Source organism: Dromaius novaehollandiae, chromosome 18 (genome assembly GCF_036370855.1).
Source record: "Dromaius novaehollandiae isolate bDroNov1 chromosome 18, bDroNov1.hap1, whole genome shotgun sequence".
In the NCBI taxonomy this organism is placed as follows: domain Eukaryota; kingdom Metazoa; phylum Chordata; class Aves; order Casuariiformes; family Dromaiidae; genus Dromaius; species Dromaius novaehollandiae.
Window position 1 is genome coordinate 10,103,407 of NC_088115.1, and position 19,149 is coordinate 10,122,555.

The 19,149-nt window shown below is 39.0% G+C and overlaps 1 protein-coding gene across 3 annotated transcripts in view; it reads right to left on the reverse strand.

Annotated features, from left to right (window-relative positions):
- Positions 1 to 19,149, reverse strand: part of SPAG9 (sperm associated antigen 9) — a 72,802-nt gene that overhangs the window by 42,221 nt on the left and 11,432 nt on the right. For all 3 annotated transcript variants that reach the window (XM_026099129.2, XM_026099130.2, XM_026099128.2), the window contains exon 3: positions 7,249 to 7,319. In XM_026099129.2, the coding sequence (XP_025954914.2) occupies positions 7,249 to 7,319 (71 nt within the window). The remainder of the gene's footprint in view (positions 1 to 7,248; positions 7,320 to 19,149) is intronic.

Consider the following 19,149-nt stretch of genomic DNA (forward strand, 5'->3'; position numbering starts at 1 on the left):
AAGAGAGACAACTGCAGGCCAACACGCCGACTCCTGCAGTCAAGCACATATTTAATGAACCCTGATTCCCGTCAACCAAAGGATCATGCTACTTGGTATGTAACTGATCCAAGACACACATGGAGGGAATACCAGGTATCACTACACCATTCCAAAAGGTTAAAATTGGACAACATGTATCTGTGAAATGAAAACTTGAAAACTCTAAAGGGAAGCCCACGTACATTTGGTAATTCCAGCATTTCCGCACTCACATTCAGGGCACTCGAACAAAAAGCAAAAAAAGAAGTCATAGGTGTACAGCACAAGAATTGAGTGTAATCGTTTCCTAAGACATACTCGTGTCGCAGCTCAAAGGTTTTCTTTCTTTTTTTTTCCTGGAAAAAATGCCTATTCTGCAAAACTAATTTCTTCTGTTAGTCTAGAAAGATATACACACACACTTTTAGAATACCTATATTAAAACATTTGTACAAACAACATTATGGTAAAACCTTTTAATTTTTTCCCTTCTTGTATGAAGGTGTCTGGCATTTACATCCATTAGAACTGAATTCAGCAAAAGCTGGGAATTTACATCATTTTGTTACTCTCAAGTCAGTGCTGGTATGTCCAGTGCCAGTAAGCTTGGACTTCAGATGCTATTAACTTCAGTTAAAACCAGTTTCTTCGCAAACACTGGTCACCAGCACTAACTATATATTCTTGGTCTAAGACTTTTTTTTGTATCAGAGTGTATCAGAGGCTTAAGATATCCTGATGTTGCATAAATAAATAATTATATGCTAAGTACTGGGTTATGTACAGATCTTGGATTTTCCCGCATTCAACTGAACTAATTAATTGCAATTCTGAGCAGAAAAAAACCTCTTACTATTTTTAGAGGAACATTATATAATATACTTTAACCGCTGTCAAAAGCTTATGAAATTTATCCTTCAACATAATGATACAAATGCAGTGTTCTACTATGACCGTCGCATTTGCTTCCCAAACCTTTTTTAAAGGCTTGCTCATTTGCCAAAACAGTAGAAAGAATCCAAAGCTCCACCTTCACCTACCTACATTTCTTGTTTTTCTGCTTCCACTTGAACAATCAAAACTAGGAGTTCTGATGGTGTCTGTATGTAGTTTTACATAGCAACAAGTTTATTGTAATATAGATGAAGCTTTTGCTGAATTCCCAGCAAAAACAATGCGTAACTTTGAAATGCACACTAGACAACACTGTACCTGTTCATACAGGGGAGGTATTACTGAATAAAAGCCAACTTACCTGCAAAAATTTCAGTTTGCAACACAGCTATTAGTTTTTCTAAAGTTCTAATATTTTAAACAGAAAGTCTGTAGTGCTTTTTTAGCCAATGGACAGAAACTGACTTATTATTCCCCCCTTTATGGGAAAAAGCTAATACCTGAAAAAAAAAAAGTAGGGTCAGTAAAACCTGCACACCTTCCATTTTCTGCAAAGAGCATGTTTAACCTACTTTCTTCTCTCCCTTCAGTCTATTCTTCTTTTGTTTACTGAAATGTCTCATCATATTTGTTACCCACAGAGGCTGGAGGGCAGGTCAATTTAAAGGACTAAGTATAGCACTGCTCTGCAGAGGAAGACAACACTGATGGCAAAACAAGCAAATCTGCAAGTCTCCATACTTCGGCATACAGAGTGTAAACTATAGGTATTGCTATAGGTCCATTGCTCAATTACTGTTAACTGAAGGGATTAAAGTTAATTAAGAATGGGGGGGGGGGGGAAATCACCTTATGTAGTTAACTGCATTTTCAAAACTCATACTTTAGCTCATCATTTTACAGCACGGTATGTCCAAACTGACTAGAATGAGTTTGAGAACGTTACAACATGAATATGAAAGCCATTTTCCTCAAATGCAAGTCACTCCAGTGATAACCATGCTCAGCTTGGTTTCCTCATGCAGCTTGTGAGAAGTTTAACACTGTCAAAAGCACTGCAATTTTTTTTTTGATCTTAAATTTCAGGATCCAGTGAAAGACAATAAGCCTCCTGTCACTAGTTTCTATTCCTACCCATATAAATTTGATCACTCCCAATGCACATGAACCCGATACTTTCAGTGTCACAAAGAAATGTGTATGTACTATGTTACGGCTTTATCTGCATCTTTTTCCTTAACCAGGTTGAGAGCATCCCCTTTCTACCTTCCTTTACCTGTTAACCCCTCCTCCCTTTCTGTGCCATTGCTTTCAGGCGTCCCAGGACAGAACTTAATAATTCTTTCACTGCTAGACCAGGCTCTGGGCTTCAGCACTCACTGCTCACCCTGCAGATCCAATCAGGTTTGGCTCCTCCTTGGGGAATGTGTGACCAATATGTGTATATATAGATCTTCCTGCGTCCTACATAATCTAGATTTAATAACGTAGTAGACATTTTTAGAATCTCCTTGATTCAGTACAAGAGTCCTAAACATACTTCCATGTAACCCTCTAGTATCTTTAAGGCTTTGTGGTGAGCTAGTCACCTAAGTAAAAGCATCATTCCCACTGAGTTAGATGCATCTTTATCCAAATGTAAGATGACACTGCTGCCAGATACATTAATATGAAGAGATTTTAAATCCATGCTTTATATACCAAGCTATCATGCTTAGAATGAATCTTTAGGAAAACTATTTGTTCAAGCAGATATCTAAAGTCTAATCTTAAAGAGACTAACATTGGTACCACACTTTGTCAAAATTATAATTAGACATCTCCACTTAATCTTCTCTTCCTACTTCCCTATACTGGGACTTGCTCCAGTATATCCACTGGGACTGGATATTTGTTTATGCAGATCAACATGACAAAGTACATTCCCAATGCCAGAGACGGCTCACTGTTCTGTCACATTGTATCAGAGCAAAACAGTGAGAAACTTGCATGGCCCAATTATGCTTCATTAAGCTAAGCCCATATTGTGCGTGTCAGGGAAAGAGATATCGAACCATATTTTAGCTGTGCATTTCCCAAAGGATAAAAAGAAGCATTTCCTTAAACAGAAAAAAGGTTTCCTTTTGGAAGTCTGTGCAGTAAAGTGCTACAGGAGTTAGGCAATTATCAAGTAAATGCCAAAGTACTGCTTTTCCTCAGCTTCCCAACTGAAGGATAATGTCTTCAGTCAAGCTTCTAAAAAGCTAGTGCCATACTCATGAAAGGTGCCCTATTAACTATGCAGCAAAAGAAAATATGACCCTTTACTTCCTACTCATATGTTGCTGCTAGTGACCCTTTCAGAGCAGAACACATGATCATCTCTTTACAAGCAAAGGCAAAGAAGTGCCAACAGGTACATGCAAAAGAAGGGTCTACAAGTAACTGTTGCTTTTACACAGATAATGTATGGAGTCAATTGATTTTCAATTATACAGAAGAGATTTTGAGATAAGCTATAACCTAATAACAAGGAATTCTTTTCTAATTCTACAGAGCAGAGGTCCAAAAATACTCAGATTAGACCTCTGTCAGCCCTTCAACTTTCTAGCATACTGCCATTATGGCTGCATGGTCATGTACTGCATATGGTCATTCACAGCTATACAAAAATGGTAATATTTTGCACAGTCATAATTCCAGAAGTTAAAATTCACTCCAGGAGCTCTCCAGCATGCTGTCTTATTATCTTAATATAAACTTATCTGTGCTACTCCATTCTAAGTAGTAGAGCGGAGCAAGATCAGTATCAGACCAAAATGCCTTACAAGCAGAGAAGAGACAAAGGAACAGAACATGTTAACTACGCAGGGAATCACAACATGGATGTAGGAACATGTTCGAGGTGTATTCATACATCTTGTTCTGACTGAACAGGTTATCCTCCCAGCTGCCTACTACAGAGCCCCAGCTCCCCTCCACCTTCCCAGCTGCTCAGGTAATTCCACCCTTACCCATTCCAAACTAAGCCAGTTAGCTCAAGCACAGGCTTACTAGGGGGAGGAAGCTTCAGGGAATTTATTCCACTCAAACCCATTAGCTCATCTCCCACTCTATGCAAAACAGCAAGGAAGTGGAAGACAGAGGCTGATTTAACAGAAGGATGAAGAAGGCTAAAGGCTCTTCCTAGAGCTCTAGCAAGTCAATGCAGTGCTGCTGTCTCTGCAGCTGCAACAAAAAGCACCTTGTTGCTAGGGCAGGCTGGTGCCCTGGAGCTGCAATGCAGAACACTGTCTCTGGCAGGCTGAGGTCCAAGGCGCACTCCTAGCACTTAGCACAAAGCATACATGGGTGAGGCAATCAGTTCTCCAATTCACATCAGTTTTAACTTCCCACAGCTTAATCAGTTGAAGGAGGTCTCAGTCCATCTTGACTGAAATGGTTTAGATGCAACTCCCATGAGCAGCTGAGCAGCAAACTGCAAAGTAACCTCCAAAGAGGTGGCCACAAGCAGGTGGTGACCTCTTCAGAGGTGATCTCTTCAGCCACCCCAGCTACAGTTGAAAGAGGACATGCTTACAGACTCTCAGTAAGGTCAAGAGCTGGAGGAGAAAGCCATTCAAGTCAGAGATACTGAGGTGTGAGATAAAGAGGGGCAGGGGGGATAAGGAGGGGAGCAAGTAGCAGAGGCAAGCAGAATAGAGAAACATGGCTGGAAATGAAGACTGCAAGTCAAGTCACATAGTTATTGAGACACCTGTCAAGCAATCACTGCAAAAGGAGCTAAAAGTCTTCCTAATGCTCCATTCACTATTTGGTCAATTGAAAGAAAAACAATTGTCATTTCAGTAAGCACCAAAGACAGATTACTTGCAGAAACAGCAGTGAAGCTGATTAAGAAGGAAAACTTATTCTTTTCTCAAAAAATACAAAAATAGGAAACATTTCAGAAACTAGCATTGTGAGAGATGTATTTAACCCAATATGCTTGATAACAATGCTTAAAATAGGCAGAACATTAGCCAAAGTATCTTGCTTTAGAAGTAAAAAACTAAACTCACCAGCAGACCTAAAACACTAGAATTTGTGGGAGAAAGGGAAGCAGAAAAATCAAAGGGGAAGGGGGAAGAAGGAACTATTATCAGATAGTCTCTTTGGATTTCAGCCCCTCAGTCTTAAACACACAGATACCAGCATTAACAGGCTGCCCCTTCTGAGACTGTCTATATGTTATGACTAGAGCGAAGTATGACAGAGTTCATACTTTGCAAAACTGACAATGGTCTAACAGCGCTCAGAAATGCATTTGCAAATGAAGATAAGGTGCATTTAGTTAACTTCCTGAGGATATTCACACAACTGTTAAACAGGCTCCCAACCTTTTACCAGCAGTGAGATCTGCCTATAACTTTCCTCTGTCCCTAGCCCCACACCAGAGCTGAGCTTTCGCAGCCTGCAAACCCATTGCTCCAACTCACCATGACCCATTTTTAACATACTGTTGTATTTCAGCAGCTGCCAACTGGTGACCTGAGAATTTTGTGTACTTCTGTAATGGTACATACACAAGCTTATCACCTAAAGCCAGGGATCAAAGTCTATACAGGCAAAAGCAGAAATATTCTCAAGGAAAGATGGCTAGACAAAGGGAAAAAGATGCAAAATTGAAAGGAAACAATGAAAATGCTGAGACTGGAGAGCAGATGAATTAAAATGAAGTGCTGAAAGGGAGGAGCACAGAAATACATGAGATCTGATTTTAGGAGCATAGGAGGTATGAATATACCATTTTACAAGTTATTTCTTCATAAAAAGGACGGTCACCTCGTTGACAATAAAGCCCAAGGAAACACCTCTCCCTACACCCAAGAAAGTGAATATTAAGCATTTAATAAATTTGAATCAAACCAGCAGAGGTTGTTGTCCATTTTGGAGCAAAATCTACATGAAGAGATATACAGAACATTTCGTTAGCATTTCCTAGAATTAATGGTGCCAAACTCATTTAGTCAACTTCTGCTCTGCAGAGCAGGATTCGATAAAAACTTTCATTGTTTCTATTATGATAGTGCTCACAGGTTCTAACTACAATAACAAACCAGAACTTTGCAAGCACACAGTATCCTAAGGTCTGAAGTACTTCCATCCAACACGATAAAGCTTACATCATTTTCAAGGAACAGTACATGTTGCAAGTTAGGTGAGCAGCATTAAGCTTTGTCACTTTTGAAAAGTGGAGATTTTTGAGTAAAAAAAAAAAAAAAAAAAAAAAACACGCAACATTCTAAAGTAACTCTTTAAAACTTTCTCTAAATAGATTAGGCTTTCTGTAAATACATGGATTCAAACTTTTTTTTAGAGGACTGTCTTCTTAAAGATCTGCAGAAGTCTTGTCACACAAGACTATGCTTGTTGAGGTTCTGAGCCACTTTCAGTTGTCAGTATTATGACACTTCATTTGCCTAACCCATGTTCTTAAGGTTGCTAGGGAGGCATTAAAGGTAATCAAATCCTACTTCTGTTGTGTTTCCCTTCCGTCTCCATACATGAGGCCTTTTAAACTAGAAACAGTTAGTATTGCATTCCCCCACCTTTCAAACAATGGCAAAGCGATCACAGAGTAACAGAAGGAACAAGAACTATCATCAACATTGGGACTTCGGAGCAACCAAAATTCTTCAGAAAACCTATTGACTGCTTCACTAAAACACACTAAGCATCCCTGCATGGGACAGATGACCTACTGTTGAAACCAATGCATCATGAGTCCCTTGCTGCTCTAGAAGCAGCTCAGGAAGTACAGCTGTTATTTAAGTTATTTCTATTTAGTTTAGCATAGACAAAGCCAAGCTTGTCCCATCTTCAGTAGTGAGTACTGTTTTCAACAGTGAGAAATAAATACGGTAGGGACTTCTTTTGATCATGACTCTCAGCAAGAGGCTAGTTTTTGAATGTGTACGTTTCTTTGAGGGTACAAGTAATACCAACACTGAGTGAAAACTTCTGAAAAAACAAAACTAAAACTTCAGAGAAGTTCAGTGTGCTTTGAAGTATTGCCTTAAAAATATTAAAAAGCAAACTCCTATTCTTTGAAAATGCTTGAATAACTGAGAAATAGCTACACAACTGACAAAGGTGTGTTCAAACCAACTAACAAAAATAGACACCTAGATGTGAGGTGAAAGCTGCATACAAAATGAAGCCTGGTTACAATCAACACCAGCAATGAAAACATCCAGTTATCAGTGGATAAACTAAAATGTCTGGTCATTTCCTCAATTTCTCACGACAGAAATTTTCCACAGATCTAGATTTTCAGAGGTACTCTCAATTCATCTTGACTTAACAACCTACCTCTGTATGTCTTGAATGAAGTGCATTGTATTCTTTCTTGAGTTCTGCCTCCCTCTCCTCAAGTCTGCTAACTGGAAGAAAAAAATAAAATTAAATTGAAGTCAGTTCTGGTAAATGGGACTTTGATTTGCCTAGCACAAGGCAACCAGACCACGGCTGAGAATATTCTTACTAATGAATAGCAAAGGGCCAGATAAAGAGCATGTCAGTTGCTACATTCTTAAACTCTCACGCATGCGCTTGCAGAATATACCAATAGCATCACAATCTTACAAGTTGGAGTCCTCACAAAGAGCCAAAACACTATTTCCCCTGCTGATTGCTAGTCCAATGACTGGACTTCCAGTGCAGTAACAGCTTACTGCTTGCATCAGTCCAGATCTTTTCACACATCCACATGTGCACATGTAAAATGTAAGCAGCAGCAGAAGCCATGTCACATAGCTAGACTTAATCTATGATGAGAGCTGTGAGCTCCAGTTAGGGCTTTAGGTGGGTTTCCTAGACTTTAACCACATTACAGTTTCCAGAGGTGTTTAACAGGAACAAATATAAACAAGGTATCGTTACATAATTTCAAATCATACGTTGTGACATCTAAGACTCTTAGGCTGGCTGGCATTCACTCATACTCCACTGAGTACTGAAGTAATAGATTCAGTGAAAGAAAAAATTTGATTGCTTTTGTAATTCCCAAGAAATTAAGAGTCCAACATATTTAAACAAAACTTTAGAAAGTAAGCTAATATTAAGAGAAGATAAGCTACAAGAAACAGTGATATCTCTATGCAACTATTATGCAGAAAAATTGAAAGAATTCAGTACTTTCCTTACACAACACTTTTCATTCAACCAGAAAGCTTTTTATTAGCTTCCGAGATGTGAATTCCATCTTTCTGTTTGCACATTTTTGAGAACATATTTATTACCCTTGATATAGCCATGTGTTTCAAGTTCTGTAACTGAGGCTGCTTATTCCACTTGCCCTCCCCCCTGCCCCCAAAACTTCAAGTTTGTATTTACAAACCTCTAGAGATTCATTGCCAAACACACATTATCTGAAGACAAATATCAGCATTTTCTTTGCTATTTGCACATTTTGCTATCACCAACTGGCTCCTTTGAAAATTATTTCTCAAAATACCATTTCTTTTTGTTCCATATTTCTGCATTGTGGCACAATATTTTACTGTGGGTATTTCAGTCAAAAGTCCTTGCCAGACTCAAATGCTGGAACCAAAATGCATAATTGTCTAGTCACTCAAATTTGTGTAGTCATTCTTAGCTCCTAATCTAATCTGGCTCCTATAAGGGCACTGAGTTCCTTGACACAACCTTTCGCGTTCTACCTCTAAATATCTCACTGAAAGCATCAAATCAAACCTTATACATACTAATGCAAGACTGAATGCTTTCATTTCTGCACCATTACCCAATTGAACAAAAGCTCTTTGGGGCTAATAGTAACAATTGACATAGAAGTTTACAGCACTGTCTATATAAAAATATATATTTTACAGCCCAATACATAAATATATGTTCAGAGGCAGTGGAGTACACAAAATATTATCTAATGAATGGAAGAATCTGGTTTATTATTTTTAAGCAATGTTGAACACTGGAACAGGTTACTCAGTTGTGGAGCCTCCATTCTTGGAGACGCTCAAAACTTGGCTGAACATGGTCCTGGGCAACCTGCTTTACCTGACCCCGCTCTGAGCAGGGGAGTTGGACTAGATGATCTCCAGAGATTCCTTACAACCTCAACTGTTTTATGATTCTGTGAACACACATTTAAAGGAAAATAAGGAAGCCTTTGGTAACTGCCAACAGAAACAAGTGGCAGAATTTATAAAGTTTGATATGAGCACCAAGTTTTATTCACTCCCTTAGACTGATCATCCAGCAACTAGAAGACAGGACACAGGAGTGTGCCATCCACCATTGTCAATCCACCACTCCTGGAGTCTCCAAAGAAGATCTCAGGGTCTCTCCCTTCCACACAGGCCAAAGCTCTGATAACTTTGCAGTTGCACAAAGCCTATTTCAGGGCAGGCAAATAGCCTAGAAATCACAAAGTGCAAACTGCATTACTAATTGGCCTCATGTTTTGTGAAGCCTGCTCCCTTCCTTAGAAACAGTTTCCAAGTACCCTGAAATAGGCAATACAGCCTCGCTACAGCTCAGCACTGACTAACACTGCTTTGATTTGAAATTCTGCTGCTTAATGCTGGCAAGTAAGAGTCACAGTACAGTGCAGTCTTGTCTGGAGATTAGCAAACAACGGTGAAACACCCTGAAGTTGTTTGATATATTAGTGTCTGGACAGGGTAACCAACGCTGGCTCCTAGAGATTAATTTTATCTGATGGATTCTGGGAAAATTACTTTACACAATACAATTACATGAAGATGAACTCTGCATTAGCTGCTACAAATACCCTTCTTTCTCCATGCTGTCCGTAACCTGCCTTAACAAAATCTATTGAATCACTTCCCATCATCACCTATATATTAAACGCTTTCAAAATGGTTAAGGTTCCACAATGAAGCAAGCTATTTTCTCTTTCTGTGGCCCAATTTTTAACATTTCCTTAAATAAAGTCACAGAAGACAGTGGGACGTAGATGCCGGTACTGCAGAGTCAAGGAGGATATCCTTATTAACTCTGATCCTAGAGTAACTATTTTTGTTACAAACAAAGTTTTTGTAAAAAAATAAAGGCCCTAGAAGATGATGCAAGTCACATTTGGAATTCTCTTCTGGACAAGATTTCCACAGCCACCAGCCCCTCCGCATCCATCTGCTCTCCTCTCTGCCCAACTCAAGCAGAAGTCTCCTCAGTATTTCTTGTTTCACCAAAGTGGTGGGTTTTTTTTTGGGGGGGGGGGGGTGTTGTTTTTTAATATTCCCATTGCAACTCTACAGCTGGAACTTTCAGTCATAAGTGGATGTAAATTAAGTTTATCCAATCCCAACAGATAGCATATTAGCAGTTGTCATTAAGATTTTTTTCCCCACTACCATCAGAATGATGTACAACACAGTCTGTTCTACCTTAAACATGCCTCCCAACAAAGAGATAATCCTGACAAAATAAGCCAAACCACAGAACACGCTTCCCTTTTCCATTAAACACCATAGAAGAAACCAACCAGATATTCCCTGAGGACCACAGATCAAGAGGTGAACAAAAAAGATACCTGAACCTAGCGAAGAACAGCCACAGGAATTTTGACAAAGACCATCAGATTCTGGCCCCAAAACCTTACAGAAATTTAAGTCACTATTAAACACGCATTCCTATCAGTAGTAACAGGAAACTAACAGCAATAAATTAGGAAGAATGGCATACAGAAGCAAGCTTAAAATCAAATTGTCGTCTCAGATTCATTTTACTCCACTTGTGCACAAAAGAGTGGAAGTCTGAAACCACTCTGATAACAAACATCCACTCCAAGAAGAATGGAGCTGGATGTTGGCCGTGGCTAACACACCAGGTCTGCAAAGGGGCAAACCAGACAAGGCTCCAAGCACAGCAATCAATCTTGGCATCAGAGTTTCTTAAAAGTAAGAAACGATGTAAAAAGCTCTTATAATATTTTAGTTTGTGATTTATTTCTTAAAGATGACAAATTCCTAAAGGGTAGATGAGAAAATTAGCTTGAAGCTATACAATGGCTGAGTGTTGTGGGGGGAGGGGGGAAAGCTGAAAGATGCTTCTAATTCGTTAGCCCAGTCCGTCATTGCAACATTTATGAAGTGTCCACTGTGTTTTGCAACATGAGAATACATCCTGAAAGCTAAATATGCATTGTCTCAGCTATGCCTTTATGAAGTCATGTATATCCTTATTAAATTATTTAAGATATCTTACATGATATAAGACTACAGACATCAAAAAACACTGCTATTCATGTTTGTTAGTCTACACTGAAAAAAATTTAAGTCTTAACATTAAAACTTTGTGGAATTTGTTGACTTTCTGGGCAGGGGGGAGAGGGCAAGAAGAAGGACTCATTAAAAACAAAGTTCAGCAACATACAGATGAGCATATAACGCAAACATTCTAGTATTTTTAGGCTGATGAGAAAGCATTTCACTAGAATACTACCACATGAACTTATGCTCAAGATCTACCTACAACCTTCTCCAGCACTGTCATTCTAATACACTCAACAACCTGAAGTACCAAACCTAATTATCAAAGTCCTCTCAAATCAAACCAATCAAGCCTAAAAATGGGAGGTAATATTATAGGAAACTAGAGAGAAGCCTCTGGAGTATCTACCTCTTGAGAGTATCATGAAGAATTAGGCAGTAAAAGCTGCCTACCCTGCCTGTTCAAAAATCAGAGCTTACCTCCCAAGTCTGATGGCTTTTACCAAGTTTGGAACACCCTCCATCTGTATGTTGTCCTCTGCCTCAAATTGCTGATAAGCCTGAGGGGGAAGAAAGAGAAACAGACCTGCTAGAAAGCCAAATCCAACCAGCACAACGCCTTCAAGAGGAATTACAAGTTCCTACTACACAAGCTAGGACAGAGATCCAGCTCATTCACAGGCCTTTCCTGGCACTTCAGACTATCTGAAGGTTCTCCTTCGACAGCTTTCATTTAGCTCCATTCTTAAAAGCAGGTCCCATACCAAAGTTAAGATACAGATCAAGCATGATTCGTCTTAGGATCTGATACGATCTTATGATGTATTAAGTAATTGCTAAAGAACAATCACATTGACCATGGACTGAAACAGAGACCGAAGCTATCAAACAAGTATTTAACCAGAAAGCAATAAGACCTAGAAAGAACTGGCACAGAACACTGATTTTTAAAACGAGTGATAAGTTAAACTCCTTGGCAAGACTGACATTTTCAATTAGTTCGCAGTGGTAAGAGCTATAGATCTAGTTCTCAGTTTGAAGAAATAGGACGCTTTGCATATTGAAATCTGCTGTCAAGAGGGCATTATCCTGACAACTAAATTATCTTCATAATTTACAGTTGTAGTGTCTTACCCCTGATATTTCTGGCCTGCTAAAGTATCCACTGTGCCTCACTTTGCCCCCACACAATCACTAACGTTTACCAAAGTCTTAAATTTGGCATATGACTCTAAACAAAGCTCTTACACTTTCTGCTGTCACCATTTAACACACGGACAATTGCATTCAGGGGTCTCTCACAGAAGTGGGAACTCAAATGAGCAAGGATATGTACAAGTCAACTTCTACCAAGATTGAATCAAAAGTTACTTGATTCTATTGCCAGTTTCTCTGCTATTCTCCTGGTCAACCTAGTGTTTCACTGAGAAGAGTTTTCATTTTGTTTGTTCTTTAAATCTGGAGATACTTCCCTTATACATTTGGCTATTAAAGCAAGCTGCTTTCATAGCCTGCCTTTCTCCACCTCTCAAATTTTCTAGGGATTGTATTGGAAAAATGAGAATATGCATTCTTCCTGCCTTCTATTGAGTAATACAAAAATTCTAAGTTATTTTTGAAAAAAATCCAACATGAAGTCAACATGAATGCAGAGGCCACAGCAGACTGGGTCTGCATGTAAAGCCAGGGAAACAGTAACAAGTCAGGATGCCAGGCTCCGGAAGACATTTAAAACCAGCTTTTTTCATTGCTGTAACATTTAGAGCAATGACGTTATTATAACAATTGAACTCTACTTCAGCACCCAAACCACTAGCACAATAGTCCCTTAAAAAAAACAAAACAAAAAAGTACACAAGGAGTTAATTATGTATTAGTGGATTTCGACCTACTCTCACCACTTTCGTTCAGATATATTAATAGATGAGTGTAAAGGAGGCCAACCATTATGTTCTAATTTTCTACTCCATTTTATTTTAGCCTCCAGCCTTGTAGCGCAACTTAGCACTAGCTACTGAGCTAACTGTACCCTCTGCTCCATCTAGCGGACTGCCGATTCCCACAACACACACTTCTGTAGTGTCAGGTATCGCAGTAACTTTACATTAGGCAGACATGAATTCTCTCAAAAAAATAAAGATAAGCTAGGAAAATGGTTTTAGTAAGGGAGAAAGGAACTGTAAGCAAAGCTGTAACAGCATTGCTGCTGGTGTTTATCTTTTTCTCAGTGCAAAGAACTCATATAGGCCAAATGTATTGCTATGGGTATAGGTAGTAATTCCTCATTCACATCCAAACTAGAAAGATACTACTCATGTTCACATCTGAATTCTTTAAACTATGACCCGATTTGTTTCCTACATAACAACAGTAACTAATCAAAAATGCTTTAGTTAGACCCTACAGCGTCAGCATTGCTAGCAGTGCAAAAGCCAAAAAAAAAATCATACCTCAATGCTGGAAGAACCTCCTCCAAGGCTACTAGAGGGACACTTGCACACACTGATGGACACGAACTTCCTAGAATACCACAAGCCCCATTTCTTTACCCTTTCAAGTAACTGAGAAATACTTTAGTCAGAGTAACAAACTGTTCCCTTCTGGAACACACGTTGATACTCCTGCTTCTCCCTATAGAAAGATTCTTCAAGTCCAGTAAATGACACTTTAGGAACAGTCCAGGGGAGGTGGAGGGAAACCTGTGCCTTACAAACAAGCTTACACAGATGAAGAACAACTGCAATGAGAAACAAATGGCAAACAATAAGCTCCAGATTTGTTAATCAAAGAGGAAAAAAAAACCTCAAACTGTACTATTCCTTTTTTTGTTGGAAGTGTAAGGCAAGTTTTATGCTGTTCTCAGTCTTTGGAAAAGAGACAGAAACAATACAGATTGCTACTGAACAAACCTTAACTTCTCAAATTCTCTTAAGAACATTTTGACAAGCTTTCTTATACTCTTTAGAATGAACACTACAGCTGAGCCATACTTAGAAAGAGTAGTGTTCCCAGCAGAGGTATTTCATGGCAATTTAATTATTCACACAATCACATGTGAGGATACTCAAGTCACAAGCCAAAGCTTAAAACAAAATTTTATGTTTCACAGCTGAAAGTTCCCATTAAAGTCTCACTGCTAACTAAATCCCTCCATACTAAATGGCTGCTGCAGCAGGTAAGTCTCCGAGTACCAGGTGCCTTCAGGCTATGTCTCAAGAGGATGCCTGTCTGGGTACATATTATAGTAACTTTGGTATCTGACAACTTAAGACAAAAATAGAAAGTACCAAACGACACCCACAGAAGATTCACAAGAGAAACTGCTCTTGCTTTTACTGGCTTCAAGAGGAAATGCAACAGTTCTGCTGAGCTTCTGCAGAAAACAAGACTTCATGTTTAGGTCAGCTGCCAAAATCTCACATCCCAAATAAAACCTACAGCATGCAGTATCAACGGCTGCATTACGTCACCCAGTGCGCAAGCTACAATAATCCCCAGAGCTGTGTCGGAATCCTTGTCGCTCTGAAAGATGAAACTTTTTTTTTAAATATATAGTTTTCCCTGATGCAGTATGACTTGAACATAATTATCAAGTATATCTTTGATATATTTGCAAAGTATGGAAACACAGCTGTGCCTCAGCTGTACTGTCAAATGCAGTATCATACTCTGGTTATATTTCAGTACTAGGCAGATCCAGAAAAGAAACCACGTTTTTCAAATCCCACAGCCTACAACCTTCATCAGAAAGCTCCACCATCCAGATGCTGTTTTTTTCAGATTCTCAAATTAAAATGAACCACCCTTGTAATAAGGTACCCTGAGATTTATTCCTCCAGAAAACATACCCCAGTGCTGGTCCTCACCTGTAGGAAGTCACAAGATACACTACAGTCAGCTTCTACTGCTGAAACCTTTGTTATCTCACAGTCCATAATACAAAAAAAAAAAATCCACATTCTCAAAAGAGGAGGCGAGGAAGGGAAAAAAAGTCGGGCGTCTTTAGCCCCTACAGAATTCAGCGGAATATTACACGAGCCCTGCAAGGCAAGGCACCCCGTGGTCGGTAACTGGAGACGGTGCAGGAACCAAAGCAGAGTATCCTGTGCCCTTGTGCAGCTCTGCTGGACAAGCAAGTTGCATATAGCCATTAAAAACCTGCAACGGCAGCAAGACCTGGTTTTCCAGGTTGAAAATTTGAAACATTTTAATTCTGCAAACCAGTTACAGAGCTGGTGGTCTCACTACAATGAAGACTCAAAACAATGAGAATGAGACGCAAGTATCTATAGCTCTTAAAAAAAAACATTTGAGACTGATATCAGAGACTGGTCTGCCTCAGACACTTCTCTGAAGTGGAAGGGAATGGGAAGAGACTTTTTCTTTAAAGTATTAAACTTTTTTTTAACTAGCATTTCAATACTTGGAACACCTCTATATAGTATTCAGAGGTGCCCTCTGCTGCTGAGATAAAAATCCACAGAAGTCTAATCAAGTCATAAAATCAAAACCAGATGTTTGCTCACACTCAAAGTTGGCTAAAGACTGACAGCAAGAGCTTCTGACAACGCAGCCCGTGCTGATGTTGTGCCAATACAAGCCCACCGAAACTCTGTGATGTTTCATTGGCTTTTACTTCCACAAGCCACAGGCCCCCGAGAACACTGGCACTGTCTCTCCTTTGCTCCCTGCGCAGGTAGGGAGACACAGACAACTGAAGCACACCAACACAAGGGCAGAGAGGGGCACTCAGTGGAAAGTTACAGAGAAAAGCAGCAGTGTAAAGTAAGAGGAGGAGATGGGTCATGGGCAAGAGTGCCGGACCACAGAGGCACATTCCTGCACTGAAATAGAACCCGCAAATCCTGACACCTCTGCCCTCCCACAGGCACTTGTGATGTTTACCAAATCTCTCAGGATACAATTTGTCAAGCCATTTTTTGACAGCAAACTTGGCTTAGGCAACCACTACAACCCACTACAGATCAGGGTTGAGTGCTCTGTGCTGTGCAACCGTGATAAGCCAATGTGTGTCTGCTCCTGCCATTCAGACTTTCATCATCTACCAGGACTCACAATGCTCCCAGCAGTGCCACCAGGTCAAGCTGCCCATTCCTCTCCCTTTCCATCTCCTCCAAAAAAGAGCAGAGTGCAGTAGTTACCGATCTAGGCCAGAGCAGACAGCAAATGTTTAAATTCATACTGCAGCAGAGAGGAAAAAAAGCCCAGTGAACCACAGTAACTTAGTAACCAGCTGACATAAAATTAGCTTCCTATTTCACTACTTTAATTTCAAATGGCAGATTTATTCCAACCCAGCTGGTTGAATACGTGGCTAAGAAAATAATCCCACATAATAAGTTTAAGTGCAAAGGAACACCTCTTTTTTAGTGTGAAGACCATTAAGATTGTAAATCACAAATACTTGTTTTTGCGATTTACAACAGAGCTAGGGCTTCCCAAGTAACCTCGCTGGCCTCTAAGCACATACATCGTGGGTTCAGTATGTTTGTAGCTTTAGAGCTGCCTTCTCCCAGGACCAGTCTCACTTACTGCTTACTCTTGAACACCCTCCATCGTACAGGTCAAACTCTTCAACAGACAAAACTGTTGTTTTTGCAAGCCTTGCCTATTTGATGAAAAACAACTACAGCAAGAGTAGTCTACAAGAGACAAAAAAGACAGTCTTGTGGTTAAAGCACATGACTATGGCCCTGGGAAAGCTACATTTATAGCATTTTCTTCCTGCTTTCACCACAGAATTCCCTATGCCATGGGGAGCGGGGAGAAGGGGTTACAAGAAAAACTTCATGCAACTGGCATTGAATGTTTTCATTTTTCAAAGCAATCTGGCAAAGGGCAATAGTTTTTAAATATATTTAAGAGTATTAATACAACAAGGAAAAAATGCACAGAGACCCCCAAAAAACCGTTTCAAGCTGGGCAGCCCAAATAAGTAAAACTGCTGATAATTTTAATAGTCTCTTCACACTTCAGCCATAAAATAACGTAATATCAGTCTCTCATGTTTAATGTATTTTCACAGCAGTTCAGTTAATTTGTAAAGCACCAAAATTACTGAGAGGAATAACTTGGGAACTCCTAAGCAGAAAAGAATTATGTATCCGGCTGAGAGTTTGGATGCCAAGTAGCACATTGGCTGTACATTCAAAGACGTGGTGCCATATCTTATCTGTTTTTTTTCCAAATTTTATTAATAAGTCTCCTGGAAAACAACAGAAAGGCCACTTTGAACCACTTGTATTAATAATTTCTAAAGTGAGGTTTTACCTCCCTGAACTTCCGGCAGCCTTATCTGCAACTTAAGTAAAAAAACAAAGTACTTATGAGTCAAAACAAATAAACCCATAACTTTCCTTCTGCAATCATTCTTCATTAGAACACAAAGTTATCCAACATTTGAATGGTATTATTATATCATCATACTGTATTATTACTGTATTATTAACAGCAAGGATCAAAATTCACAAGTCCAAAAATCCTAGACCTGTATGTAGTTCACAATTGAGACTTACAATTCCACCTTTGACCTAGCTCACACCACCATTCCCAGAAGAAAGCAGAACACAGACCTCCAACATACTTTTAGGCAGTTCTCAGCAGCAGCAAAAACAGTTAGGCATCCTTCTGTTTAGTCAATCCCTATGGTGCAATACCCTCGAAAGCACTGAAACATAAATCTTAGGCTTGTGCCTGTGGCAGGACTGCCAAATGGAGTCTCACCAGGGTATTTGCCAGGCTCAGGAAGGCTTTGTTTCTGAGACTGGAAAGTGTATTCTTAAATAACCACAATTTTTCCATCCAATTTTATCTAAAGTCTACCACAGTTCACCAATACCAGGTGAATTGGCAAAAAATTAAGTATTCTCTAACAGAGTGATGTTGTTATCTCAGACTCTGTACTCAGACAAGAGAGAGGAAAAAAGTAAAGCCAGGTTTTATTTGCTTACTTGTTCTGTGCCAGGCATTTACAATCTCCATTATCAATGATAACACTACCACTATTTTGAATGTTGATGTGGTAACAGTTGGCAATACCGCAGACTAATTTAAATGCACTAACAGTAGCATAGGAAGTAAAAGAAAAAAGACATAGCTAGAAGACTTGTAACTGTATCCAGTGAAGTGATGCATTGGTATCTTTTGTATCCTAGGAAATAAATTGCCTTACCTAAAACAAAAAAGACAATAGAGTTAGACTGCTTCAATAATATGCATACTAGTATGGTTTATATACCCTAGAAGTTCTCAGATCACTTGAATATTATGCAAGTGGACTGTTTTTTTTATTAGGTGTTCACCAATTGTGTTCTACATCTCCTCTGATCTTACTTTGTATCAGCAGCATGTCAATTATCTGTAGCTATCTTTCATGTTGTCCCAGACAAGTTATCAACCAAAACTATAAATAAAATTCAGTGTTCAATCATAGCTCTATTGTTTCTCAATAGCTACATTTTTAGCATTACGACAAACAGTTTTTTCCCCAATAAAAAGATTTTAGAAACATTTAAAAGTCAATGTTCTAACAGCAGAACTTTATGGTGCTGTTCACAACATCTTATTTCTTACAAAGAAGTATTTCTGGCCAGTTTTCAGTGCTTCTGCTAGAACAACTGAGTTTCTGGTGCAAATACTTTAAGTGGTGTGATAAGTGCATACATGTACATGTATCTCTCTATACATAAAGGATTAAGATTATTATATATAAATACATAAAAGGATTTTAAGCTAAATGCATACATGTATCTATACATAAAGGATTAAGATTATTATATATAAATATATAAAAGAATTTTAAGCTAATTGCTGTTACACATCATCTCTTCTGATCTGTCAGATGAAGTCAACTCCAGCTCTTCCATCCTCTAACCTTAACTTTTTCTAACATGTTAGAAAAAGTTATCTTGAGAAGGCTTAATATTCAAGGCAAAAAAGCAATTTGACTTGAAGAGACTTACGGAATAGTAAAAAAATATATATATATATAGTGTTATGT